The sequence below is a fragment of the Chiloscyllium plagiosum genome, chromosome 30, assembly GCF_004010195.1.
Source record: "Chiloscyllium plagiosum isolate BGI_BamShark_2017 chromosome 30, ASM401019v2, whole genome shotgun sequence".
In the NCBI taxonomy this organism is placed as follows: Eukaryota; Metazoa; Chordata; class Chondrichthyes; order Orectolobiformes; family Hemiscylliidae; genus Chiloscyllium; species Chiloscyllium plagiosum.
The window spans coordinates 23,285,745-23,310,927 of NC_057739.1; the positions used below are offsets into that span (position 1 = coordinate 23,285,745).

The 25,183-nt window shown below is 39.8% G+C and overlaps 1 protein-coding gene across 1 annotated transcript; it reads right to left on the reverse strand.

Annotated features, from left to right (window-relative positions):
- Positions 1–763: 763 nt before the first annotated feature.
- On the reverse strand, positions 764–23,823 carry pdcl (phosducin-like). The gene is made up of 4 exons (XM_043720102.1): positions 23,723–23,823; positions 6,600–6,797; positions 3,157–3,338; positions 764–2,732 (listed from the first exon to the last, which is right to left on the reverse strand). Exons 2-4 carry the CDS (start codon positions 6,760–6,762, stop codon positions 2,184–2,186), a joined length of 894 nt encoding a protein of 297 aa, XP_043576037.1. The 5' UTR covers positions 6,763–6,797; positions 23,723–23,823; the 3' UTR covers positions 764–2,183.
- Positions 23,824–25,183: the final 1,360 nt, after the last annotated feature.

A 25,183-nucleotide genomic window follows, 5' to 3' on the forward strand; every position in this document is an offset into this window, starting at 1 on the left:
GCAACCGATTCATTCCTCCCATTGACCAACCAGGTCGTACTCTGTACCTGTCTTCACCTAAACCCACTTCACCACCCTGCCCCCACCACCTCCTTTACCTGCAGCTCCCCCTACACTCATCCCCACTCCTGAAGGGTTACACTTGTTGACTTCTCCACCTCCCTGATGCTGCCTGGCTCGCTGTGTTCTTCCAGTCTCCTGCCCGTCTATTTTGGATTCCAGCATCTGCAGTTTTTATATCTTTAACCAATTCTTTTATCTCTAGCCAGATTTTTAATTGGAGTATCGCAGATGTAGCTCTTATCTAAATAGCAATTTTAAATCTTTATAACACTTGAAGATCCTAGCTTAAGCTCATGTATTAACTGCTTTTCACATATGGACAATCGAACAAAAAGTAATCCATCTCTAGAGTGCTCAAAAAACTCTAGAGATTAGGACACTTTCTGGGCAGACAGTGTTTAGTGATGGTCAGCTAAAGAACTATCAAGCATCACTTCTCAATCTGAAGCTGGACAAGGTATTCAAGGAGCCAATGGAATTGCAGCCCCATGAAGTTAACTGTGCTCAAAAATGCAAAAATGCAAAAAAAGAAAAAATGGCTAAGAATTAACATCGCTACTTTTCAGATCAACGGACAAGACATTTAATAAAACAAGCGAATGCAGTTGACCAAATAATAAAGGATCGAAAACCACATTTAAGAGTTAACCATATTAAGTGATATAAATTATACTAAATTAACAAGGAAACAAACAAATGATCTGATATCACTTTTTTTTATTAGATTAGCAGACAATGGAAAGAGCACGTTGATTTTCCTTTGTAGATGGAACTACTAAAAACAGTACACAAGAAGCAATGTTACAAAAGTTGCAGCAATGTTAAAACATTACACAATAACTTCGATCAATTTGACATTTTAAACTGATGTACAGTGACATGTTCACAATGTAAATGCTAAGCACAAAAACGAGAATCCTTCAACATTGCCTATAAAATCTGGTAGTTACAACAAGAATGAAGCACCTTAACACTCCAACACTACATTTATTGTAATTTTGGTGCTTTCTTAAAACTTCATGCAAATAATGACAGTTAACATGAACAATCATGCTTCACAGCATAACTAATAGAAATAAATTAAGATGCATCTATTTTTGCATTAAATACAAATTTGTATTAAATATAATGAAGATAATGCTTGCAGTTTTTCAATTTTAGGAAGGATATAAACTACTGGTTTCTATATGCAGTTCACAAAGTAAATAAATCATTACAAATTAGAGCATTGCAAGAAAGCCTTCGGAAACATAAGTGCAAAGGGAACAAGGAGGTAGAAATAAAAATCAAAGTAAAAAGGAAATCATGTTATCCCTTTAGTTGCTCAGGGCTGGCCTTTAGAATTAGAATTACAGGTGATGAACAGGAATCTGGATCTACCAAATAGCTATCCAAAAACATGTTCGAAAAAGTGGCTGCAGATTCTGGTACAAATCACAAAGAACTAAAAGTCTGAAGAATTAGATGGAAAGAAGATTTTATAATTAGAAAAATTACCAGAAAAATGAAATTTGGAGAAACATTTAGAATATAAAGGAAATTATATACAGTGCTACAGTATACCTATCGCAGTAGATATATTTAGTTATCCAAAAACTAAGCATGCAGTCAGATCTTCATTATTTGCAATCATTAGTACAAATCTAACTGTATGTTTAGCATAGCTTCATCAAATGCATAGCTTGACTTAAGAATTTTGTTGCGAGGAACATTTCCAACTACGTTTTGGAACCACTCCGAAGTAAATATTTTCTACAATAAACATATTGGAATGATTCAAGTTGTTCTGCTATCAGTAACATTTTTAATGTCAGTGGGAGCAGGGGCTGCTATTTTAACAAAAGTTAAAATTATGAAGTATACAGCTATAGGACCATATGTTAAAGGCGAAAAATAATCTAAACAAAAATTGCTGGCCTGATTAATGTATATTTGCTAAGAATGAACTAATGTAAAGATTAAAAACATGCCATACCATGACTTGCTAGATCCCATAATAAATTAGGTACTGGCTGTTCATTTTTCTAAAACTGTAACTTGTTTTTAATTTGCTCTCAAATAAACTATGCCTCAATGCTGACCGTGCTGAACTATTAAATCATAAGGAAGATACCATGATGTTAGTCAACGTCCAGATCACTATCATCACTACGAGACACTGAAGCACTCTGAATAGATGTGGGTGACACCACATCTTTTTCTGGCAGTACACCATACTCACGCAAAAATGCCTCCAAATCCACTGCAAAAAAGTCATATCCAAGTTGGTCAGTGATGCGCACAAAGTTGCCAATCAAATCTCCACATTTGTAGACTAGCAAAGCAGGTAAAGCATTACCAGTGAATCGTGCACTGGCTCCAATTACAGAACTGCGGACTTTGCAGAATTTCACAACTGGATATTCTGCAGCCAGACAGAGCAGACACCCGTTCATAGCTTCACATCCAGGATGGTCATCTTCATAGATATGCACCATTATGAGAGTATTCTTTTCCTCTTTGTCGATTGTGTCCAGGAAAGCCTGTGAGCTCTCCAGTTCATAGATCTCTTCAAAACGTTTGCCACTGTACAGATGTTCCCTCATCTCCTCCATTCGTTGCTTCCTGTACTGCTCCAAGAACGCCTCATCATCCTTTTCATGTAGCATGTTACACTCTTTCATTGTCATCTATACAAAAACATAAAGTTTAGTTTTGAACATAGGATCTTGCACTGCTAAGTGATTGCAATATATATTTCTTACTAATTTCAGTTGCTATAACTGCTTCCAACAATGCTAGCACTGACATTCAGAATTAATAACTTACAATTCATAGACAAGCAAGTTTGAAACTAACAAAGATGCTGAGAAGCATCTCGTGATTGGACGCATTTTACTTTTGTCAAGTTAAAATTAAAATTAAAGATAATTATTTGCGGCAAAGCCTGTTTTAATCAGATTTCCCACACAGTGATATTTTGCAATTAGTATTTTGTTTTACCAGAATTTGAACACATTAGCCCTTCTGAATTTTCATCCAATTCTGTTTGATACAATGGTATTTCTGTAGCCTTGATTCCTTGTTGAGAAGTTACACATCACAAATATTAACCTTTCCATTCATCTTCTCTTGGAGCACTTGCTGCTTCTGCTGGTCTTTCTCCTCATCCAGGTGAGACCTACAACTCATCGAGAGTTTCTTGATGAGTCTTCGCATCTCCCGACGCTGCTCTACACGCTGTTCTGTTTCAAGCTGTTTGAAACGGCGCCAGTCGTTTATTACTCCTTTAGGTCCTGCACAAAGAGCAACCAACATAATCCAACTTGCAGATTTGTATTTGCAGATACATTCCATTTTGTTCAAAAAAGCGCTAACAATCTGTAGGCAGTCAGTCCATGCGACATTTTATAAATTCCTACCTTGGAAATTTGGGTTCTAGTCTGACTCAAGGTTGGGATACAGATAGACTCTAATCTCACAACATTAATACATTATTTGAGCTGAAATGTTACCTTTTTTAATACTGATAAAACCTTAAGTTACCTTGGGACTGTGACTCGAAAGAGGTTCGGGGGTTTACATATTAATCATTCGAAACCTGCAACCCAATCTAAGTGATTAAAGACTTAACAGCAATCTAGGTTTGTTCAAGACATCAGTAGTATGACACTTTGAGCTTTTACCATAAATTCTGCCCCACTAGCCACCTGATGAAGGAGCAGCGCTCTGAAAGCTCGTACTTCCAAATAAACCTGTTGGACTAGAACCTGGCGTTGTGTGATTTTTAACTTCAAGTTTAACACCTAACTGATGCCCATTACAAATTCACAGAGGGTGGTACATGCATGCAATGAGCCGCCAGAGGAAGTGGCAGAGGCTGGTACAATTGCAACATTTAAGAGGCATTTGGATGGGTATATGAATAGGAAGGGTTGAGGGATATGGGCCGGGTGCTGGCAGGTGGGACTAGATTGGGTTGGGATATCTGGTCGGAATGGAAGGGTTGGACCTAAGGGTCTGTTTCCATGCTGTATGACTCTATGACTATAACTGAGCTGCCCACTTTATTAATTTGTAAATATATATTTTTTCCAAAATAAACAGCCTACTGCACTTCATTGAAAACAATGAATAACAGTGGTATCCAATAATTTCATTTCTTGTTCGAGTTTAGATTTGAGGTACACAGCAACACTCAAAACTGAGATCTGCATCTGAAAACATGCCACATTTAATCAAAACACATATACAATGTTTTTATTAATGTAAAATTTGATTTGGTGGACATATGTTTATGTTGGTACACTGCATTTATTAAATTCCAAATCAACAATAAATGATCAGTGCTGCAAAGGTATGAGCACTAAACAGACACTTTTTAACAGTACCATGAAACCGAGGAAGATATTCACAATAAAAGTTGTGGATCACTTTCTCAACAGAGGCTATGATTTTGAGAAGCCAATGTTGGACTGGAGTGGATAAGGTTAAAAATCACACAACACCAGGTTATAGTCTCCAACAGTTTGTTTGGAAGCACTAGCTTTCAGAGGTGCTGCTTTAGTCACACTGAATGCAGTTCAATTCCACCTGAATGTCACTCCATTTAACAAAGATTTTTTTAAGACTAGATTCCTTACAGACTGGAAACAGGCCCTTCAGCCCAACAAGTCCACACTGACATTTTGAAGAGTAACCCACTCAGACCCAGTCCCCTACCCTACATTACCCCCTGACTAATGCACCTAACACTACGGGCAATTTAGCATGGCCAATTCACCTGGCCTGCACATCTTTGGACTGGGAAAACCCAGGTAGACATGGGGAAAATGTGCAAACTCCACACAGACAGTTGCCCGATGCTGGAAACATACCTGGGTCCCTGGCACTGTGAGGCAGCAGTGCTAACCACTTAGCCACCGTGCCACCCTGAGGCCAGCTTATAGAGAACGCTAATTCTCCAAATTAGCCCTACACTTTCTGCAAAGTGATCAGCAACCAGTGCAAAGCAAATCATTCAAAGATTTGTAACATGAAAGTCAACACAGAGACAATTATACTGACTGAAGGAATGGAAGGAAAAAATATGAATAAAACAGCGTACTGAGAATGCTCATGGGGTTTGGGAATTGCTGGTTGAATGCGCACAGTCAGGTTCCTGCCCCTCACCTTCTGTCAGTAGCAAAAGCCAGGAATGACATTCTGTTTATGCTACCTATGTCATGATGTCATCCTGTCTAGTACCTCTTGGCACCCCTACCACAGCATCCTCCTCCAACAATGCTCATCTGTTGTTCGACTCTGTGGGATCTTTATGCAGTCCCAATTTCAATCATAGTCAGTACTTCTTTATCAATTGCTTCGTTTCCGATTTTTATCTCCAAGGCTCCAGACACCACCCCCTCAACTACAACCGATTGCTAAGCAATACTATTTCCAGGTATGGATCCTGCTTCCCTTGCAAACTGATAACATCTGTTTCCCTACAAACTCTACACATCTCTCAACTCCTCTAATGCCTCTCTGCTGTCAAGATTACTTCTTCAGCATCTGTCCTTGGAAGTTCTCCCAATTAAATGATTAGCAAGAGCAAATCGGTCATCCAACACAAATCCATGCCCTGGACAGAGAAGGATCTCACCATCTGTAACATTGTCTTCCGTTCAATCATCAGTTCACTGTCTTGACTCCAAGCCTTTCCTGGTCTACAATGATATAATTTTGTTTACCTTCCACCAAATACACAGACCTTCTGTTACTGAAACCCTCAATTAGATTTGAAATATCTGGTTTAATTATTTGTATGCTTTTCTCCCACTTTTCACAATCACTAAATTTCCAATCATCCAACACTCCACTGCCTACATCCATACCAGATTCTCTTCAATTGGCATTTCTGCCTTTTCTAACCTGCATGAGATCACAGTCTCAACGTTTTCATTTCAATCTCTCTATATGTTAACCTTCTCCTTTCTATAACCTGAGCCAGTACTACAACTATACTCGCAAGCCATCCCCTGTCCCACAACTTGGGAATTTTTCTTTGCATCAATCTCTTCTGCCTTTCTTCCACAGACTAGCATTGCACTTTCAGCCTTCTAAGGCCAACGCTTGAAATGCCTCCATAACTCTTTGGCCAGTTTTATACCTTTGCCTTGAGGAATTGTTATTGCATTACTCACGAATACGATGGGGAGAAAACTACAAGCTAAATTCAGCAATACAACACTTGGGGCCAAACAGAATAAATCAAACCAAATTAGGTTGGCAGACAGGTGGTGAAAGATTTCCTCGGAGTGCAAAATCATACATTTAGTAAATGCACAATGACTGAAGAGAGGAAATCTTAGCCTATTATTATTTTAAGTAACTACTGAAGAAATGCCAATGACTAAATACTTTAAAAATAATCCTAGTATCATCCTTTTGAAATTTAATTTTGCTACAGGGAAAAAAACATTTGATAGATTTGAAAATGGGCCCTCAACTTACTATTCTTAAATATTTTGATAGCAAGCATTTTTGATTTTCCAGTGAAATGCCTTCTTCAATACCTGTGTTGATAGCACTGCGCTCTCGGACCTCTGCACCCACAGAAATCCCAGGATTCTTGATGGTTTTTTGGTTAGTGTCATCACGGTCGCTGTCTTCATCCTCACTGCTACTATAATAGTACTGGAGCTTCTCTCCAAGGATTTTATCGTCCAAAGTAGTCATTGCAACCCGTGATTTGGACCAAAGTCAAAAACTAACTAGAAGAGAAGAGCAGAAATGAAACCATTATATTACTTAGATAAAAGTCTGCTTAAAATAAAACACTTTTCTAACGCCTTCTAGATTGCTCAACAGCTTGTTTCAACATTAAAACAACATTTAATAATTGAATTGCAATATTGTACTACACTTGTATTCATATCAATCTCAGTTTACTAAATGCAACAGTTCAACTTTGTCAAGTTAGAAAGTGGTTGATGTTAGCAGCAACATTTTACATTAGAAATGAACAGAATAATATTTTCACGTGGGAAAGTGAGATTTTCTGTGTTCATTATTTTGAAGTACTGATTAAAGTAATTTACTGCATTCAGTTGAATCCTCCAAAGAAAATATCGAAAATTACTATTAAATTTTGGTGATTTTTATTAGTGAAAAAGTTAAAACAATGACACTTTTGTTCATTTTCCATATTTCAGATTTGTCTTAGGAGTATTACTGCAATATAACAAAGTTATTTTGAAACCAAGTTTATACATCTACTCTTGAAATATCACTGTAAAAGCTCAGTTATGAATCAAAATAATTTCAGAAGTGTTTTTTCAACCCTAGTTGAAAATCTAGTCACTGAATTTTCCAAGTACTCAAAGTACTAAAAATATATTTGGTTGTTCCTTCACTGTTACTGGGTCAAAATTTCCAGCATCTGAAAGGGAGTTCCCAGACAGTAGAACTATCCCGTGAGGAGAGAGGACTTCAACTGTGCGCGTACGTGTGCATGCGTTCTCACTGAAATGCACAAAATTCTAACAGTACTGGACAGGCTGGATACAGGGGAGAATATTTTCCCTTGTTGACGGGGGAAATCTAGAACGAGGGGACACTTTGTAAGGTAAAGGGTAGACCATTTCGAACAGAGATGAGGGAAACTTCTTGTACTCAAAGGACAGTAAACCTGTGGAATTCTCTGCCAAAGGTGACTGTGAAAGCCAAGACATCATATATTCAAGAAATAGTTCTTCTTTTAATTCTAAAAATAACGGGTATGGAGAGAAAACAGAAATATTGCATTAAGATAGAGGATCAGCCATGATCAAAATCGAATGGCGACTGGCAGAGCAGGCTCAAAACGCTGAATAGCCTACTCTTGCTCTTATTTTTATGAAGCTATAAGAATGTAAAGAAAAAATAATGATACAGAATGCATTTGCTATCCCCACGGTATCACATTTAATTTCCTGCAGGTTACTGCTTTTTCTTTTTTAAGATTAGATTAGATTCCCTACAGTGTGGAAACAGGCCCTTCGGCCCAACCAGTCCACACTGACCCTCCGAAGAGTAACCCAACCAGACCCACTTCCCTCTGACTAATGCACCTAACACTATGGGCAATTTTTTAGCGTGGCCAATTCACCTTACCTGCACATCTTCTGTGACTGTGGGAGGAAACCAGTGCACCCGGAGGAAACCCACGCAGACACAGGAAGAATGTACAAACTCCACACAGACAGTTGCTCGAGGCTGGAATCGAACTTTGGACCCTGGTGCTGTGAGGCAGCAGTGCTAACCACTGAGCCACCGTGCCACCCTGCTCCTCTCGTAGAAATGCAAATACTTTTTAAATGTATTTTAGATGAGAATCTAACCCACCATGCTGCAAACTCAACCACAGACAGGATAAGGAGCAGGTCCCGAGTCCAATACAACATAAATAAGGATTGAATCACATACAGTTGGCAAGAATATCGTCACCACCAGCTATCCAGCCATTCAGCCGACCAGAAGTCTGAAGTTTCTGTGGGAATGAAACTTTTATCTTCACACTGTTTGGATATTTATAGCAGATACCAATTTCTTGCCATCACACAGGTGACTAGAAATCACCAGTCTCAAAGCCTATCGTTGGCACGGACTGGAAGGAGTCGAGAGCGTGGTACTGGAAAAGCACAACAGGTCAGGCATTATCCTAGAGCAGGAGAATTGATGTTCCAGGCAAAAGTCCGTCATCAGAAGGAGAACTTCGTCAAGGTAGGCATCCTTGGCAGAGGCTTCGGAGTAAGTTTGAAATCAACTAAGAGAAAGTGAGGACCACAGATGCTCCCTTATTCCTAATGAAGGGCTTATGCCCGAAACATTGAGTCTCCTGCTCCTCGGATGTTGCCTGACCTGCTGTGCTTTTCCAGCACCACACTCTTGACACTGATCTCCAGCATCTGCGGTCCTCACTTTCTCCTTACATATTGGAAGGACTTACAAGTTGATATTCAACCTATTCAACCACTTATGAACACACCTTCCATGGCTATGATGTCTTTGGAGTGAGACTTGAATCCGGAGTTCTTGAGGCTCAAAGGCAGGGATGCTACCCCTGTGTCACAAGACCTTCTTTTTGCTCCAGGTGCTTTGTATTCCCTGAAAGAAAATGTACCTTCATTTCTATTCCACCAATTACTTTAAATCTGTTTCTCGACTCCTGGTAATAAGGTTGCCCTTATTTAGGTTCCTTATAATTTTATGCACCTCAGTTAACTCACCCCTTACACTCTGTTCCAATAAAAACAAATACAGCTGATCCAATTTTTCTTCATAGCTAAAATTTTCTGGTCCTGGCAAAATCCTTGTAAAAATGGTGGTATAGCACACTAATGTGTACAGCTAAACAACAGGAAGTGTTTCAAATACAACATCTGTTCTTCAGCAAGTAAACAAGTGCTTGCTATAGATTGCAAGTGGGTAACTATACATCGGCCAGGCATTTAAGGGGCGTGGTTTTATGAAACTGTGATGATCAGAAGACTTGCTATACAATCAAATTTTATATTTGCTTGTTATGTTTCTGAAACAGTCTCAAAGGAAGTGACAAACCTACCTACCAAAAACACTGAGCTAAAGCTATATAATGACAGCAATTAAAATTCCATCAAGTTGTGGACTTATTTCCCTACCCTGCTCTCATATGAAAAACAGGTCTTATCAAAACACACAAAAATTGACATCACCTGACTAATGCCAGTCCAGATCATTCCTTTCTCTTTGTCACAAAATATTTTAAAATTGAAGCATTATACATCCAACAAGCAGGTCACCTCAAAACACTTGACGCAACACTACACAAATCAAAATGCAAACTGCAGGCAGGATTCCTACCACTTGGTTGTTCACACAATATGCAGTGGGCCTACTTAAGTAAGCTGCCACAGGGAAAAAAAAGCTTCTACTCAGCTCTACTGGTTTCTTTCAAAACAATTTGTTCGGGATCTGAATACCCTGCACAAAGAAAGACCATCTCTCCATCATAAGGTCAGAGTGGAGATTACACAATGTTTACCACCATTTGAAAGTCTTCAAACTGAAGCAGTTGTGTCCAAATGCAACAAAATTTAGACAATATCCAGGCTTGGGCTGAAAAGTAACATTCGCACCACAAATGCCAGGCTATGAGCATTACCAATAGGAGACATTCTAACCACCATCCCTTGACATTCAATGCTATTGCCATCACTGAATCCCCCACTATCAACATCCTGGGAGTTATCATTGATCAGAAACTCAGCTGGACTCATCACATAAATGCAGGTCAGAGGCTAGGAATACTGCGATGAGTAACTCCCTTCCTGACTCCCCAAAGCCTATCCATAAATTACAAGGCACAAGTCAGGAGTGTAATGGAATACCTCCCACTTGCCTCAATGAGTGCAGTTCAAACACTCAAGAAGCTTGGCACCACCAAGGACAAAGCAGCCTGCTTGACTGACATTGCGTCCACTCCCTGCACCACCAATGCTCAGTTGCAGTGTGTACTATCTGCAAGGTGCACTGCAAAAATTCAAAGATCGTCAGACAGCACCTTTCAAACCCACAACCACTTCCATCTGGAAGGATAAGGGCCAGAAGATATATGGGAACATCTGCATCTTCAAGCCACTCACCATCTTGACTTGGAAATATAATCACCATTCCTTCACTGTCACTGGGTCAAAATCCTGGAATTCCCTCCCTAATGGCATTGTGGGTCAACCCACAGCGGTGGACTGCAGCGGTTCAAGAAGACAGCTCACCACCACTTCTCCAATTCAACTAGGGACAGGCAATAAATGCTGGGCAGACAGTGATGCCCATATCCCATGAAATGAATGGAAACAAAAAAATTACATCCATCTTACCTTCAACCCAAAATTGATTTTTTCATGTTTCTTTGAACGAGTGCAATGATCCTCCCATGATAAGACAATTCTGCTCACTAAACCACTGTACTCATCAGATGAATAAATCCATTGCAAATTTCTAATAATTGCAGGATTTTGTAGGGCTTCATGGAAACTCTATAGAAATTAAGCTTCTCTCTGGGTAAAATTCATTAATAGGCATGATCTAAATAGGTTTTGAACATATATTGTGTCAATTTTAAAAAGTCTTTTTCAGTCATTTAAAACAAGATTACACACTGAAACTAATCGAAAATGCTTTTTCAAAACCATTTTGAGATCCATTTCTAAGTTGTTCTTAACTTCACCACGTTACCCCTCTTAAATATCAAATAACAATTTTATTGAAAACAGAAGATTTGATTTGTTTTAAGTGGAAGACTAGAGGTTGGCTAATGTGGCCCCACTATTTAAGAAAAGTGGTAAGGAAAAGCCAGAGAATGACAGACCAGTGAGCCTGACATTAGTGGTGGGGACAGATTTACATGTACTTGGATTAGGGATAATCAACCTGGCTTTGTGTGGGAAATCATGTCTCACTAACTTGATTGGGTTTTTGAAGAAGTAACAAGAGGATTGATGAGGGCAGAGTATTGGATGTGATCTATATGGACTTCAGTAAGGTGTCCAACAAGTCTCCTCATGGTAGACTGGCTAGCAAGGTTAGATCACATGGAATACATGGGGAACTGGTCAGTTGGATACAGAACTGGCCTGTGCCACGAAAATTGGTGCTGGGCCCACTTCTTTTCATAATGTATATAGATGATTTGGATGTGAACATTGGTGGTTTGGTTGGTAAGATTGCAGATGACACCAAAAGTGGAGGTATAGTGGGCAAAGAAGATTACCTGAATGCAACAGAACCTTGATCAGATGGGCCAAAAGTGGCAGATGGAGTTTAATTTAGATAGATGTGGGGTGCTACATTTTGGAAAGGCAAATCAGGGCAGGACTTATATTTTAGAGGAAGGTCCTCAGTGTTGCTGAACAGAGACACTTTGGAGTACAGGTTAACAGATTCTTGAAAATGTAGTTGCAGGTAGATAGGATAGTGGAGGTGAAGTTTTGGTATGCTTGTCTTAATTGGACAATGTGTTGAGTATAGGAATTGGGAGGTCACGCTGCAGCCGTACAAGACATTGGTTAGCCCACTTTTGGAGTACTGCATGCAATACTGGTCTCCCTGCTGTAGGAAGGATCTTGTGAAATTTCTAAGGGTTCAGAAAAGCTTTATAATGATATTGCCAGGGTTGGAAGGTTCGTGCTATAGGGTGAAGCTGAATAGGGTGGCAAAATTTTCTCTGGAGTGAAGGCTGAGAGGTGACCTAGAGGTTTATAAAATCATAAGGAACATGGATAGGGTGAATAGACCCACAGGTGGGTGAGTCCAAGACTAGAGGGCATAGGTTTAAAATGAGGGGAGATTTAAAAAGGGACCAATAGGGCAACCTTTTCACGCAGAATGTGGTGGTTGAATGGAATGAGCTGCCACAATTACAACATTTAAAAGGCATCTAGCTGGATATATAAAAAAAAAGTGTGTTTAGAGAGATATGGGGCAAATGTAGGCAAATAGAACTAGATTTATTTAGGATGTATGGTCAGCATGGATAAGTTGGACCGAAGGGTCTGTTTCCATGCTATTTACCTCTATGACTCTACGAATGTCAAACTGTGTTGCTTCACAGTAGATTTTACATTTCACAGTATGCAAATAAGCTTCGAAACAAATTCAAGAAAGAAAACAGATGCAAATCTGCATGCAAATTAGATAAACCACTCCCACAGGTTAGCAGAGTAACCATTTCTGTGCGAAGTATGATCAGCAACTGTTCGTCTTCCCAATCCCCACGAAACAGTCATTCATATGGAAAAGACGTCTGATTTTAGGTTCATATTTTCGCAATGTAAGCCGCACAACAATTTTCAGAGAAGCAGTGATACAACACTTAGGTGAGAATAAATGGTGCAGCATCATGGGATCTGTTATAAGATGCAAACAAGGTTTTGTCCCTTCGACCAGTTGACACTTATGCTTTTGTTATGGGCACCGACAGATCTGAATCTGGGACCACTTTGGATTGTAATGATCTATACATCTTTTTTTGAATTGTCCTCAAAACTATTTTATAAATGTTCTTTGGCCCGGATCATCTATTACATGTGCAGAGCTCATTAGCTCAGAGTGAACAGCTGCCATAGCTCTTCTACAATAGAAGTGTCACTTGTGGTTTCAGACACTCAAAAGGCTATTAAAAACTGAATGTTTAAACTGAATATAGGATTCATAAATACTATATCTAGGATTACAAGTTCACAGTTTTGTAGCAAAAATTCATAAAATGAAATTCCATGTTAAAAGCCTTCCCACTCTTTCCCAAATGTAGATTTATGGGAGTGTTCCTTTTCTTTCGGAAGAAAAATCAGATCTATGCTTAAAAACCTCCACTTTATCTTATAAAGAACCAAACTGCATAGATTTGGTTTTCTTCATATTTGGATCTATACTCTTCCACATATGGATTAACAGGATTTGAGCTGTTAGCATATCTCAATATTAATTTGCGAGATGGACCCATTTATAATCCAAATTTTGTGGTCTTGGTACTCTAATCAAAAGCCAGCTTTTTCTAGAGCTAACATGTACCTTTTCTCTCTCCTCCATGCTGAAAAGAACGCACTTTCAATGTGTATATCATATTGGCAGAAGCCCAACAACCCCACTGCTGGATTAAATTGGCAAACATCTATAGAACCTCTGAATTATGAAACAATTATTTCATGTACTTATGATGTTTTCCCCCAATGTGGTGGATTAGCATGGGCAGCCTCCATCAAGGTTACAAGCATAAGAATGCAGAATGGAAATGTAGTATTGACTTTAAAACAGATACTGAATTGGACCTCTGTCAGCCTTGGCTCAGTATGTTTGCAACAGTGTCAGAAAGTTTAAATTCACACCAGAGACTTGAGCGAGTACCTTCAGCGAGTACCATCACACTGTCAGACACATATTTTAACATAGAATATTTGAAGATATTTTTGTAGTATGTAATGAAAAGCAAAGAGCTCTTTAATTGGCCTAGCTAACATTATCTTTTCAGTGAGCTTGTCACTGATTTCACTGTTGTTAGTAGGTCTTTGCCATGCAACAAACTTACTACATTTCCTAGCAACTATCCTTTCAAAGTAGTTAATTGCTTGCCAAAGCAAACTGAAAGATTTTTTTAGAATAGTGAGAAAGTCCAAGAAAAATTGAGTCAATAAGAGTCCTTTCTGTAGCTGTAGTATAGTTCACAATATTGCACATCCCTTAAATGTCTGCTGAGGTGAGGGGATTCCCAGTCTCTAATGCTGACTTTCAGGCAAACCAATGGTAAAACAAGCATGATATCCATCTAGGCACTTGGAATGGGAATGAAAGTAGTTTGATTTTTGTTCCAATCTTTTCTGCACTTGCACTTCTAAGTGATGACTTTTTTCCCAAATTGAGCATAGTTATTAACAGAGGTGTTAACTCCGACTGTTGCTCTGTCGGCAGCAGACAGATCTGCAAATTGGCCACTTTCCAGGATATTAAATCGGCAAAACAGATGAAAAAACGTGACTGAAAATTACAAATGTTAGAATATAAAGTTATCGCTAGTAGAAAAGTGATCGAAATGTATCTAGTCCTACTCCATCTGAATAATTACCAGTTTTAAAAGTCAGAACTCAAACTATACAGATACGATAATTTTGTTTTAAAAGCATCACAGCATAATCTGCTATCAAACAGAAGGAATAATATCTATAAATATGATACAACCACAAAATGAACATACATGAACACTGCAATCCTTCCAAACACAAGTATTTACAGATCTCTTTCCCAGGATGAAATACAGCAAGTGTGGCAAATTTCAAACCAATTTGTACCTAATAATGTAATATAAACAGTGTAACACTAGTTTAAAAAGTAACCTTCAAATAACGAGTCTGCAAACTGCAAACATTTTAAAATTATTTTTTGTTTAGTATCTGGTCAAAAAAACAATAAAAGTCACTGCATACCTGTCCTCAATTGACACCACACTTAACGTGGTAGCTCAGTGAAATCAGAAGCAAAGCAAATATGAATGTGATAAAACTGTCACAAAACAACTTGGTTAGGAGTCAACTGAACAATCACTTGAGACATTAGCTAATCACTTTTTTTTAAATCTATAGGACTCTAATTGGAATACCAATGACAAAAACATGACTGTTCACATCCTATAAATAAAAGGTTTCCAGCTTTGTTTTGATGGAAAATATTTAAATACAGATGCAGGCACACCTGTAACAAATGCAGTTGATTGATCCGTGAATAATGTGATGCAAGTCAATGGGCTAGAACTTAATTTCAAGCAGAAAATGCTTAAATACAACCGCAAACAAATGTTTGCTTTTTAAAGAAAAACATTTCCTTTGCACAAAACACCTGCAAACTTTTGTTAGGACAATTAAGTGAACTATGTAAAAAGATAATAGAATAAATCCGATACAAACCAGTGTTAATGTTCTGGTCCCAAAAGGCATACAAAGTTCAAATAAAAAACCTCAAATGCTATGCAAGTTGGCAGGAGGCAATTATGAACAATAATTTCCATTAATTTCACTAACCATCCTTAGAGTAATCAATTCCACATCTAAAATGTACACAGCAGAACCCCCTGTTCTGCACACAATGAACTTCAGCAATGTGGAAATATGGACAGAATCATCTTGCACCCTTCTTTATTGACCTACTGCATATCAATGCAGCAAGAAAAGCCAAGTAGGACACAGAAAAGAAAGACAAACTTGAATTTAATCATTCTTCCAGCACTGCCATCGGGTTCATTTCTTTCTACCAAAAAAGGTATTTAGCCTGCAAGCAGGCCTGTGAAATGTACAAAGTACAGGAATGCAGGATGAAACAACCAATGGATTTGTTTTGGAATACATTGAGAAATGCAACTGTGTGTTGGGATTAAAGGTTGCACCAACCTTTACACAAAAATGGAGTTAAATTGAAGTTGTAAGCAAACACTGGCGATTTTACCATTATCGGACAATGTTACAATTTGGCTGAAGTATTCCTGTCAGCGCACTGATTATCCTATGGATTTGTCATGAATAAATTAGTGCCCAAGTTGAGGGTGGGGAAATGCAGCTCTTCAGACAAATGGCTTGCAACCGTGAAGTCACCAAATAACAATAAACAGCATAGGAAACTAATCAGGTAGCAGTGACAAGGAAAGTCACTAGGAATGGAGGAAAATGTGAATTACACATTTTATCTTAAGTACAGTAGGATACAGAGTAGAATCATATGCACGCTCATTTTCTGACTGCAATTTGGAACAGTCTGGTCTCCTTTCCCACTGTCCCTGAAATGTTTTCTTTAAATCCCATAAGGGCATTAGCACAACTCACCAAAAAAAAAGCAGGAACTGTGAACATATTCAAAATAATAATCATACTTCCAAAATGCATCAGCATGAAATGCATTTGGATAGAGATTATAGTTTAATTTGGCAGGATATTCATTAGATTGTGGATAAATATTAAACCATATCCTTTGACAGCTGGGCAAGATAAAAAAACAAAATGGCAGAGGACTTCAGTAACTGAATGACCTCTTTTGGAATTGTGAATATTCAAAACAATAAAAACAGTGACACAACATAACCAACTAAGAAATCCAATGAGACAACAGGATTGCTTCTGTTCTCAGATGAACTCCTGCTCTTCATACTCAAACTGAGAGAGAGAGAATGATGGGAATAAGTATAAATATATAGAAATTGTGTGTTTAGGTATTCCTAATAAACCTGTTCAGCTGTATAAAGACACACATCTTGTATAGGTGGATTTGAAAGTGGACTGACTGGGTCAAAGGTTGAGACACTACCATTGACAATTAGCAGGGTTTTAGTGTGGGACAACTTGTCCAATTTTGGTTTGAATGTAAACTATAACCCATGACCATTGGTGATGCACGTCCAAGAGTGCCTGGGAAAGTAAGTTTTTAAAATTAAAACACTCCCTTCCTCTCAGCTCACAATTACAATCCTTAGCTTGTATCATTTCAATAAGAACGAATACAGTTGCAAATATACATCCCAATAATCTAGAAAAGAATGTGTAAAGGTTAAGTAATGAAAATGCTTCATTGCAGAATATAACAGGAACACACTTTAAAAAAAAAACACAATCTCTCTGGGAGTGTTGTTGAGGGTGTGGAACACTCTCTGGGTTTGGATGATATTCATCCAAATCCCATGTGTCTTGCAATCTTGTGACATGTTGAATGTTATTCTCAATGTAATCAAGACAAAAAAGCTTAATGATTTACTTGTTTATTTCAAAGACACGTACTGCTACTTTAATTACATTAGTCAGAAAGGTCTTGAACTCCTTTCCACCTTTCACCATCTCAGTGATTTTAATGAACATTCAATAAATTTATAAAACATAAAACTTGCCGCCCTAGAGAAGAAAAATCTAAAGTTCTATACCTTTTTTGTGATCCAAATTTTTAAAAAGGATGAGGATTGTCGAAGATATAGTTTTCATACAACCTGAAAAAAGTCAATATGGAAACATTTCCCGTTTTGCCCTTGGCAATCTAAAGCATGTCAATTCAATTTCTGAGAACTAACAACATAAGAGTACTTTAGATTTACACTTAGAAAAAATTTCACATTCACTAATCAACAAAGCAGGTTTCCCTGGAGGATAACACTTCATACTAATGCCATTTACAGTGCAATGCTCCTTTGTAATAGGTGGGCGGCACGGTGGCACAGTGGTTAGCACTGCTGCCTCACAGCGCCGGAGACCCGGGTTCAATTCCCGCCTCAGGCGACTGACTGTGTGGAGTTTGCACGTTCTCCCCGTGTCTGCGTGAGGTTTCCTCCGGGTGCTCCGGTTTCCTCCCACAGTCCAAATATGTGCAGGTCAGGTGAATTGGCCATACTAAATTGCCCATAGTGTTAAGTAAGGGGTAAATGTAGGGGTATGGGTGGGTGCGCTTCGGCGGGTCAGTATGGACTTGTTGGGCCGAAGGGCCTGTTTCCACACTGTAATGTAATCTAATCATTTAAATGGAATAAATCAAACCATTCAATTATAAGCAAAACACAAAAAGAAAGCAGCAAAGTTAAAGCAGGTTATGAAGATGTCAAATGGAGTATTAGCGTTCACTTCAAATAAAATGGAGTATAAAATGGGGAGGTTTTACTAAAACTGCACACACCAGACAACCCACACCTTGGAATTCTGAGAACAGTCTGATTCCCTTATTGAAAGGGAAAACAAGAGGCAGTTCAGAAAAGGTTGGTCCTGTGTATGGAGGAATTTTCTTATGAAGAGAGGTTGAGTAGGTTGGACTTGCATTCACTGGAATTTTGATGAAAAAGAGACCTTATTGAAACATAAGAATCTTAGGCGGCTTGACAGGAGTGATATGAACAGATTGTTTCCCATTGTGGGAGAGTCTATACCAGAAAGCATAATCTCAGAAAAAGGGGTCACACATTTAAGGCCAAGATGAGAAAGTTTTTTTTCTCTCAAGAGTACTGAATCTGAGGAATTCTAACATTGAGGCTGGGTCATTAAGTATCTGCAAGGCTGAGATACATGGATTTCTAATCATGAAGGGAATTAAGAGTTGTGTGGATAAGGCAGGAAAGTGCGTTGAGGATTATCAGATCAGCCATGATCTTACAGAATGGCAGAGTTAACTCAACCGAGCGAATACCTATTTCTGCTCCGACATCTTGTGGTTTTACAATCAAGGCAAGTCACCATGCTTGCCACTTGCAGCTAGCTTGACACCAGTACCTACTTTGTCAGCACTGAGTGTGGGAAAACAAGTTTTGTTGTTAAATTATTTGAATTAAAACACCATAAACTACAGAAAAGTGGAAGTTTAGTCTAAAAAGAACAGATTCTATAAATTAAACAGCTCAGAATGATAGAGATTGTCACAGTCCAACTGCAATATTCTGCACAGGCTGAGTTATGTAAATGTTTATTTCAAACATTCCTAGCGTGCCATTCAATGCATTCAGTTGCCAAAGGACTGGTTTTTGGTGGAGCCAACAGACATCTCAGCTTTCTGTTTAGGGGTGGCACGGTGGCTCAGGAGTGGCACGGTGGCTCAGTGGCTAGCACTGCTGCCTCACAGCACCAGAGTCCCAGGTTCGATTCCAGCCTCAGGTGACTGTGTGTGGAGTTTGCACATTCTCCCCGTGTCAGCGTGAGTTTCCTCCCACATTCCAAAGATGTGCAGATTAGGTGAATTGGTCATGGTAAATTGCCCATAGTGTTAAGTGCATTAGTCAGAGGGAAATGGGTCTGGATGGGTTACTCTTCAGAGGGTTGGTGCGAACTCGTTGGGCTGAAGGGCCTGTTTCCACAGTGTAGGGAATCTATTCCAATCTAATCTAGTATCAAAGAAGGGCACCTAAGCTAGAATCATGGTGACAAACATGATCCTCAAAGATTTCACTATAAGTTGAATATGGTAGATCTTCCTTTGGGGGCGGCACGGTGGCTCAGTGGTTCCTGGGTTCGATTCCTCACAGCACCAGGTTCCTGGGTTCGATTCCCGCCTGTCTGTGTGGAGTTTGCACATTCTCCCCGGGTCTGTGTGGGTTTCCTCCTGGTGCTCCGGCTTCCTCCCACAGTCCAAAGATATGCAGGTCAGGTGAATTGGCTCAGCTAAATCATCCATAGTGTTGTGTGCATTAGTCAGGGTTGAATGTAGGGGAATGGGTCTGCGTGGGTTGCTCTTCGGAGGGGCGGTGTGGACTTGTTGGGCCGAAGGGCCTGTTTCCACACTGTGGAGAATCTAATCTAAACAATCTAATCTTTCCCACCACTGCAAAAGGTGCAGTGGTGGGAAAGATTGCCACCACTGCATAAATGACCAGATTATGAAAATTTAACATTCAAAATATTGTTTTGCTATAATAGAGTACAAGATTACAGTAGGAGAAAGTGAGGACTGCAGGTGCTGGAGGTCGGAGTCAAAAAGCACTGGAAAAGCACAGCCAGTCAGGCAGCATCCTAGAAGCAGGAGAGTCGACCTTTCGAGCACAAGCTCTTCATCAGGTATTCCTGAAGAGCTAATGCTCAAAACGTCGACTCTCCTGCTCCTCTGATTCTACCTGACCAGTTGTGCTTTTCTAGCGCCACACTACAAGATCACAAAATCAGAGTCGCCATGATCACTTCTTATAAATAATCAGAATGCAAAGATTAATTATAAAATCCAATCTTGCTGCACATTTGCTTGGATTCAATACAAAAAATAAATCCAGTGTTTGACCCAGAGTTATCAGAAGTATTAAAAGAAGAGCTGAATATATTTGAGCTTTGCTCTCATGTTGTACAATGTGGCTGGATCCCACAATACAGTACTTTCACACCATATGCTAAAAAAAATGCTGGGAACAACAGCTGGATAGGGTTTATTCCAGTTTCAGCAAGATTTTATGTTGTCAGCTGCTGGCTGGATAAACAAGCTACAAAAACAAAATACTATCTTGCAACCTGAGAAAGTGTGTAGTCATTACACTAATAAAATTTGATTTAAATTTTACAATAAGATCACTCTTTCCAGATGCTACCTGTCATAGAGGAAGTGTACAGCATGGAAACAGACTCTTCGGTCCAATTCATCCATGCCAACCAGATATCTTAAATTAATCCACTCCCATTGGCCAGCACTTGGCCCAAATCCCTTTAAACCCTTCTTATTCATATACTCTCCTAGCACCTTTTAAATGTTGCAATTGTATCAACCTACACCACTTCCTCCGGCAGCTCATTCCATACACGCACCACACTGTGTGAAAAGGCTGCCCCTCACGTCCCTTTTAAATCTTTCACCTCTCATCCTAAACCTATGCCCTCTAGTCTGACTCCCACAACCCAGGGAAAATACCTTGTCTATTTAACATAGATATGCCCCTCATGATTGTATAAACCTCTATAGTCACCCCTCAGCCTCCGACACTCCAGGGAAAACAGCCGCAGCCTATTCAGCCTCTCCCTGTAGATCAAATCCTCCAACCCTGGCAACATCCTTGTAAATCTTTTTTGAACCCTTTCAAGTTTCATAACATCCTTTCAATAGGAAGGAGACCAGAATTGCACGCAACATTCCAAAAGTGGCCTAACCAATGTCCTGTACAGCTGCAACATGACCTCCCAACTCCTGTATCAATGGTCAGACCAATAAAGGAAAGCGTAGTTGCAACTCCACTTTCAAGGAGCTATGAACCTGCACTCCAAGGCCTCTCTGTTCTGCAACATCCCCCAGGACCTTACCACTAAATGTATAAATCCTACTCTGATTTGCTTTTCCAAAATACAGCACCTCACATTTATCTAAATTAAACTCCATCTGCTACTCCTTCGTCCATTGGCACATTTGACCAAGATCTCATTGTACTCTGAGGTAACCTTCTTCGCTGTCCACTACACCTCAAATTTTGTTGTCATTAGACAATAGATGCAGGAGTAGGCCATTCTGCCATTCGAGCCAGCACCACCATCCACAATCAGTATCCTGTTCCTGCCTTATCCCCATAACCCTTGATTCCACTATCCTTAAGAGCTCTATCCAACTCTTTCTTGAAAGTATCCCAAGACTTGGGCTCCACAGCCTTCTGGGGCAGAGCATTCCATATACCCACCACTCTCTGGGGGTGAAGAAGTTTCTCCTCAACTCTGTTCTAAGTGGCCTATCCCTTATTTTTAAACTGTGTCCTCTGGTTCGGGACTCACCCATCAGCAGAAACATGCTTCCTGCCTCCAGAGTGTCCAATCCTTTAATAATCTTATACTGTATCTTAATCTCATCTGTAAACTTACTAGCTATACCTCCTATGTTCACATTCAATTCAGTTATATAAAAGAAAAGCAGTGGGCCCAGCACCAATCCTTGTGGCACTCCATTGATCACAGGCCTCCAGTCTGTAAAGAAACACTTCACCACCACCCCCTGTCTACCTTTGAGCCAGTTCTGTATACAAATGGCTAGTTCTGCCTGCATTCGATGAGATCCAACCTTGCTAATCATTCTACCATGAGGATTCTTGTCAAATGCCTTAATAAAGTCCATACAGATCACATCCACTCATCTGCCCTCATCAATCCTCTTTGTTACTTCCTCAAAGAAACTCAATGATGATACAAATATCTCAGCAAGGGGACCCAGCAATCACTTCCTGAGCTTCCCGCAGAGTTCTAGGGTATACCTGATCAAATGATAGGTTGATGGTGTTTCAGAAAATTCAGATCATTGCTTTGACTTATTTGGATAGCTGTAAATATGTCCTAGAGTTGTGAATAGTATCAACTCTGAGCTATTGTCTTTATATCCCTTACTATTTCTCTCTACACCTTTATACTTTCTTTTTATTATTTGACTACACAATGTTGGCTATCATTAGGGATCTAATTTAAAATCACATAAAAGTTAAATCTTTTTCACCAGTCATGAATTGCACAGTTAATAGATGCTGTTCTCCTCAGACCAACGGATATTGAAAGGATACTTCATAGTAGTTCAAAAGGTTATACCTAATTTAGGCAAGGCAGACTTGAGAAAAGTTCCACAATGTTGCTATAAGCTAAGAGGCCACTGACTCAAGACTTGATTCAGAAATACAGGAGACAGCTGGGGTTGAAGGGAGGTGGCTTGACAATAAGTGAAGATGAGTGATGGCAGAACTTGAGGATTGTTTTGGGAAGAAAAACATTCTCCCCCCCCCCCCCCCCAACAAATAAATACTGTCTCCACAAAATGGTAGAAGCAACATCAACAATTCTAAAAGGAAATTATGTTGGGACTAATGGGAATAAACTTAAAAGGTGAAAATGCTGGAAAATCTCAGCAGGTCTGGCAGCATCTGTAAGGAGAGAAAAGAGCTGACGTTTCAAGTCTAACTGGCCCTTTAATCAAAGCTTTGACAAAGGGTCAGTTAGACTCGAAGCGTCAGCTCTTTTCTCTCCTTACAGATGCTGCCAGACCTGCTGAAATTTTCCAGCATTTTCTCTTTTGGTTTCAGATTGCAGCATCCGCAGTAATTCGCTTTTAAACTTAAAAGGCTATGGCGTTACAGAGAGGAACCAGGCAGATTATACTCTCATACAGAGTCAGCATGCATTAGATGGGCCCAATGTCCGCCTTTCATGGCTATAGGACTCCACAGTTGTATTTTTAGCAAGTCAATAACTTTACTTCGCTCAAAAGTGACTCAGTGATCATTTCACATGAGGAATGTCCAGATGCTCTGAATTCACACATAAACCAAAACAAAGCCAAGCTTCTGGCAACTGCACAGCGTGCTAATAGATGTCCCTCCTCATTATCGGCTCTGCTTCATCCTCCGACAGTAATAAACGCGGGGGAGGATGAACACGGGCTCTCGGGGGAGGTGTGGAAAGAAAACAAGTTGAAACACAAGCTGTTTCCGCATGTCCCCTTGGAGCGATGAACAAACATCCCAGAGCCTGAGGGGACTCAACCCCAACCCCGCTCCAGGACCAGGACCAGGCCCGCGAGGAGGAACAGCCCGGAACAGCCCAGCCCACAAAACAAAAAGACAGCAGCGGTTTAATTCAGAGAATAAACAATCTCCCCGTCGACAAGGGGCCGAGGCAATCCCCACTATCCCGTTAGCCGCTGTGCTTCCCTCCCCCTAGGCCCCATTTTAACCGCCGCCTCTTACCAGTTCCAGCGCCCGCTCCGTAACACCCGCCTGTCTGCCCGCCCATTGATTGTGACATCGCCTGACTGACAGCCCGCGCCGGCCAATCACCGAAAGATGATGCACTGCCCGCCGCTCATCACGTGGAGGGCGGGGCATGTGTTTCCCTTGACGACAGGGGGCGGGGCCATCTTTGGCGCCCAAGAGATCCCGGAACAGAATTGAACCACGTGAATGTTAATTATCAGAGATGTGAAAAAACTCCTTGAGTGTTAAAAAAAATTTGTCTTTAAAATTAAAGACAGTCCTCAATAAAGTGTGTAATCGTACGTTAAAAACATTTCAATTTGAAAAATACACAAATGCAATACAATTCAACTTGTTTCTGTGTATGTTCCACTCTTAAATATCCGAATGTTACTGTAATATTCATTATTTACAACATAAATTTCACATCTGGCTGTTTCAATGACCTTCCGTTATTATGTTTAGAAATAGGGAGTGGTTTTAGCTGATGATTGCATAAAATTCACTGTTATTCACTATTCCTCAGAACCTGAAATAGTACATGTCCATGTGCAGCAAGACCTAGATGGCATTCAGTCTTTTTGGCTGATGAGTGACAAGTAACGTTTGCACCACATAAACTGGCAGCAAACTCCCTTGATGGAGATGCAGTGGCAGCAGGATGTACCATCTCCAAGATATACTACAATATAGGAAGGATATTGTCAAGCTGGAGAGGGTTCACAAGAGATTTGCCAGGATGTTGTCAGGTATGGGTGGATTGAGTTATAAAAAACGGCTGAATAGGCTGGTATATTTGGAGCATAGAAAGTTGAGAGGCAACCTGATAGATCACAGAATCTCTACAGTGTAGATACAAGCCCTTCGACAAACAAGCCCACACCGACCCTCCGAAGAGTAACCCACCCAGACCCACTCCCCGAGTCTATTGCTCTACATTTACCCCTGATTAATGCACCTAACCTACACAACCCTGAACACTACGGACAATTTAACATAGCCAATCCACCTAAACTGCATATCTTTGGATTGTGGGAGGAAACTGGAGCACCTGGAGGAAATCCACGCAGACACGGGGAAAATGTGCAAACTCCACATAGACAGTCGCCTGAGGCTAGAATTAAACCCGGGTTCCTGGTGCTGTGAGGCAGCAGTGCTAACCACTGAGCCACCATGCTGTCCCACTGATCATTGATAGAAGTTTATAAAATAATGTGAGTTATAGTTCAAGTTAATGGTAGTTGTCTTTTCCCTAGAGTGTGGGATTTCAAAACTGGGGGCACATTTTAAGGTCAGAAGAGAAAGAGTTTTTAAAAAAAGTCATAAGGTACTTTGTTTTTACACAGAAAGTGGTTCACGTGTGGCATGAACTTCCTGAGGAAGTGGTGGATGTGGGAACAATTACAATGTTTAAAAAGACATTTGGATAAGTACATAATTTTTTTTACATAGAGG

What these genes read in the sequence shown, in the direction of transcription:
- pdcl (XM_043720102.1), bottom strand. Translation starts at nt 6,762, where the DNA reads ATGACTACTTTGGACGATAAAATCCTTGGAGAGAAGCTCCAGTACTAT. An exon ending in GCGCAGTGCTATCAACACAG is followed by an intron (nt 3,339 to 6,599) that starts GTATTGAAGAAG and finishes CTCTTTGTGCAG; the next exon opens with GACCTAAAGGAGTAATAAAC. An exon ending in AAGAGAAGATGAATGGAAAG is followed by an intron (nt 2,733 to 3,156) that starts GTTAATATTTGT and finishes GTTTTTGTATAG; the next exon opens with ATGACAATGAAAGAGTGTAA.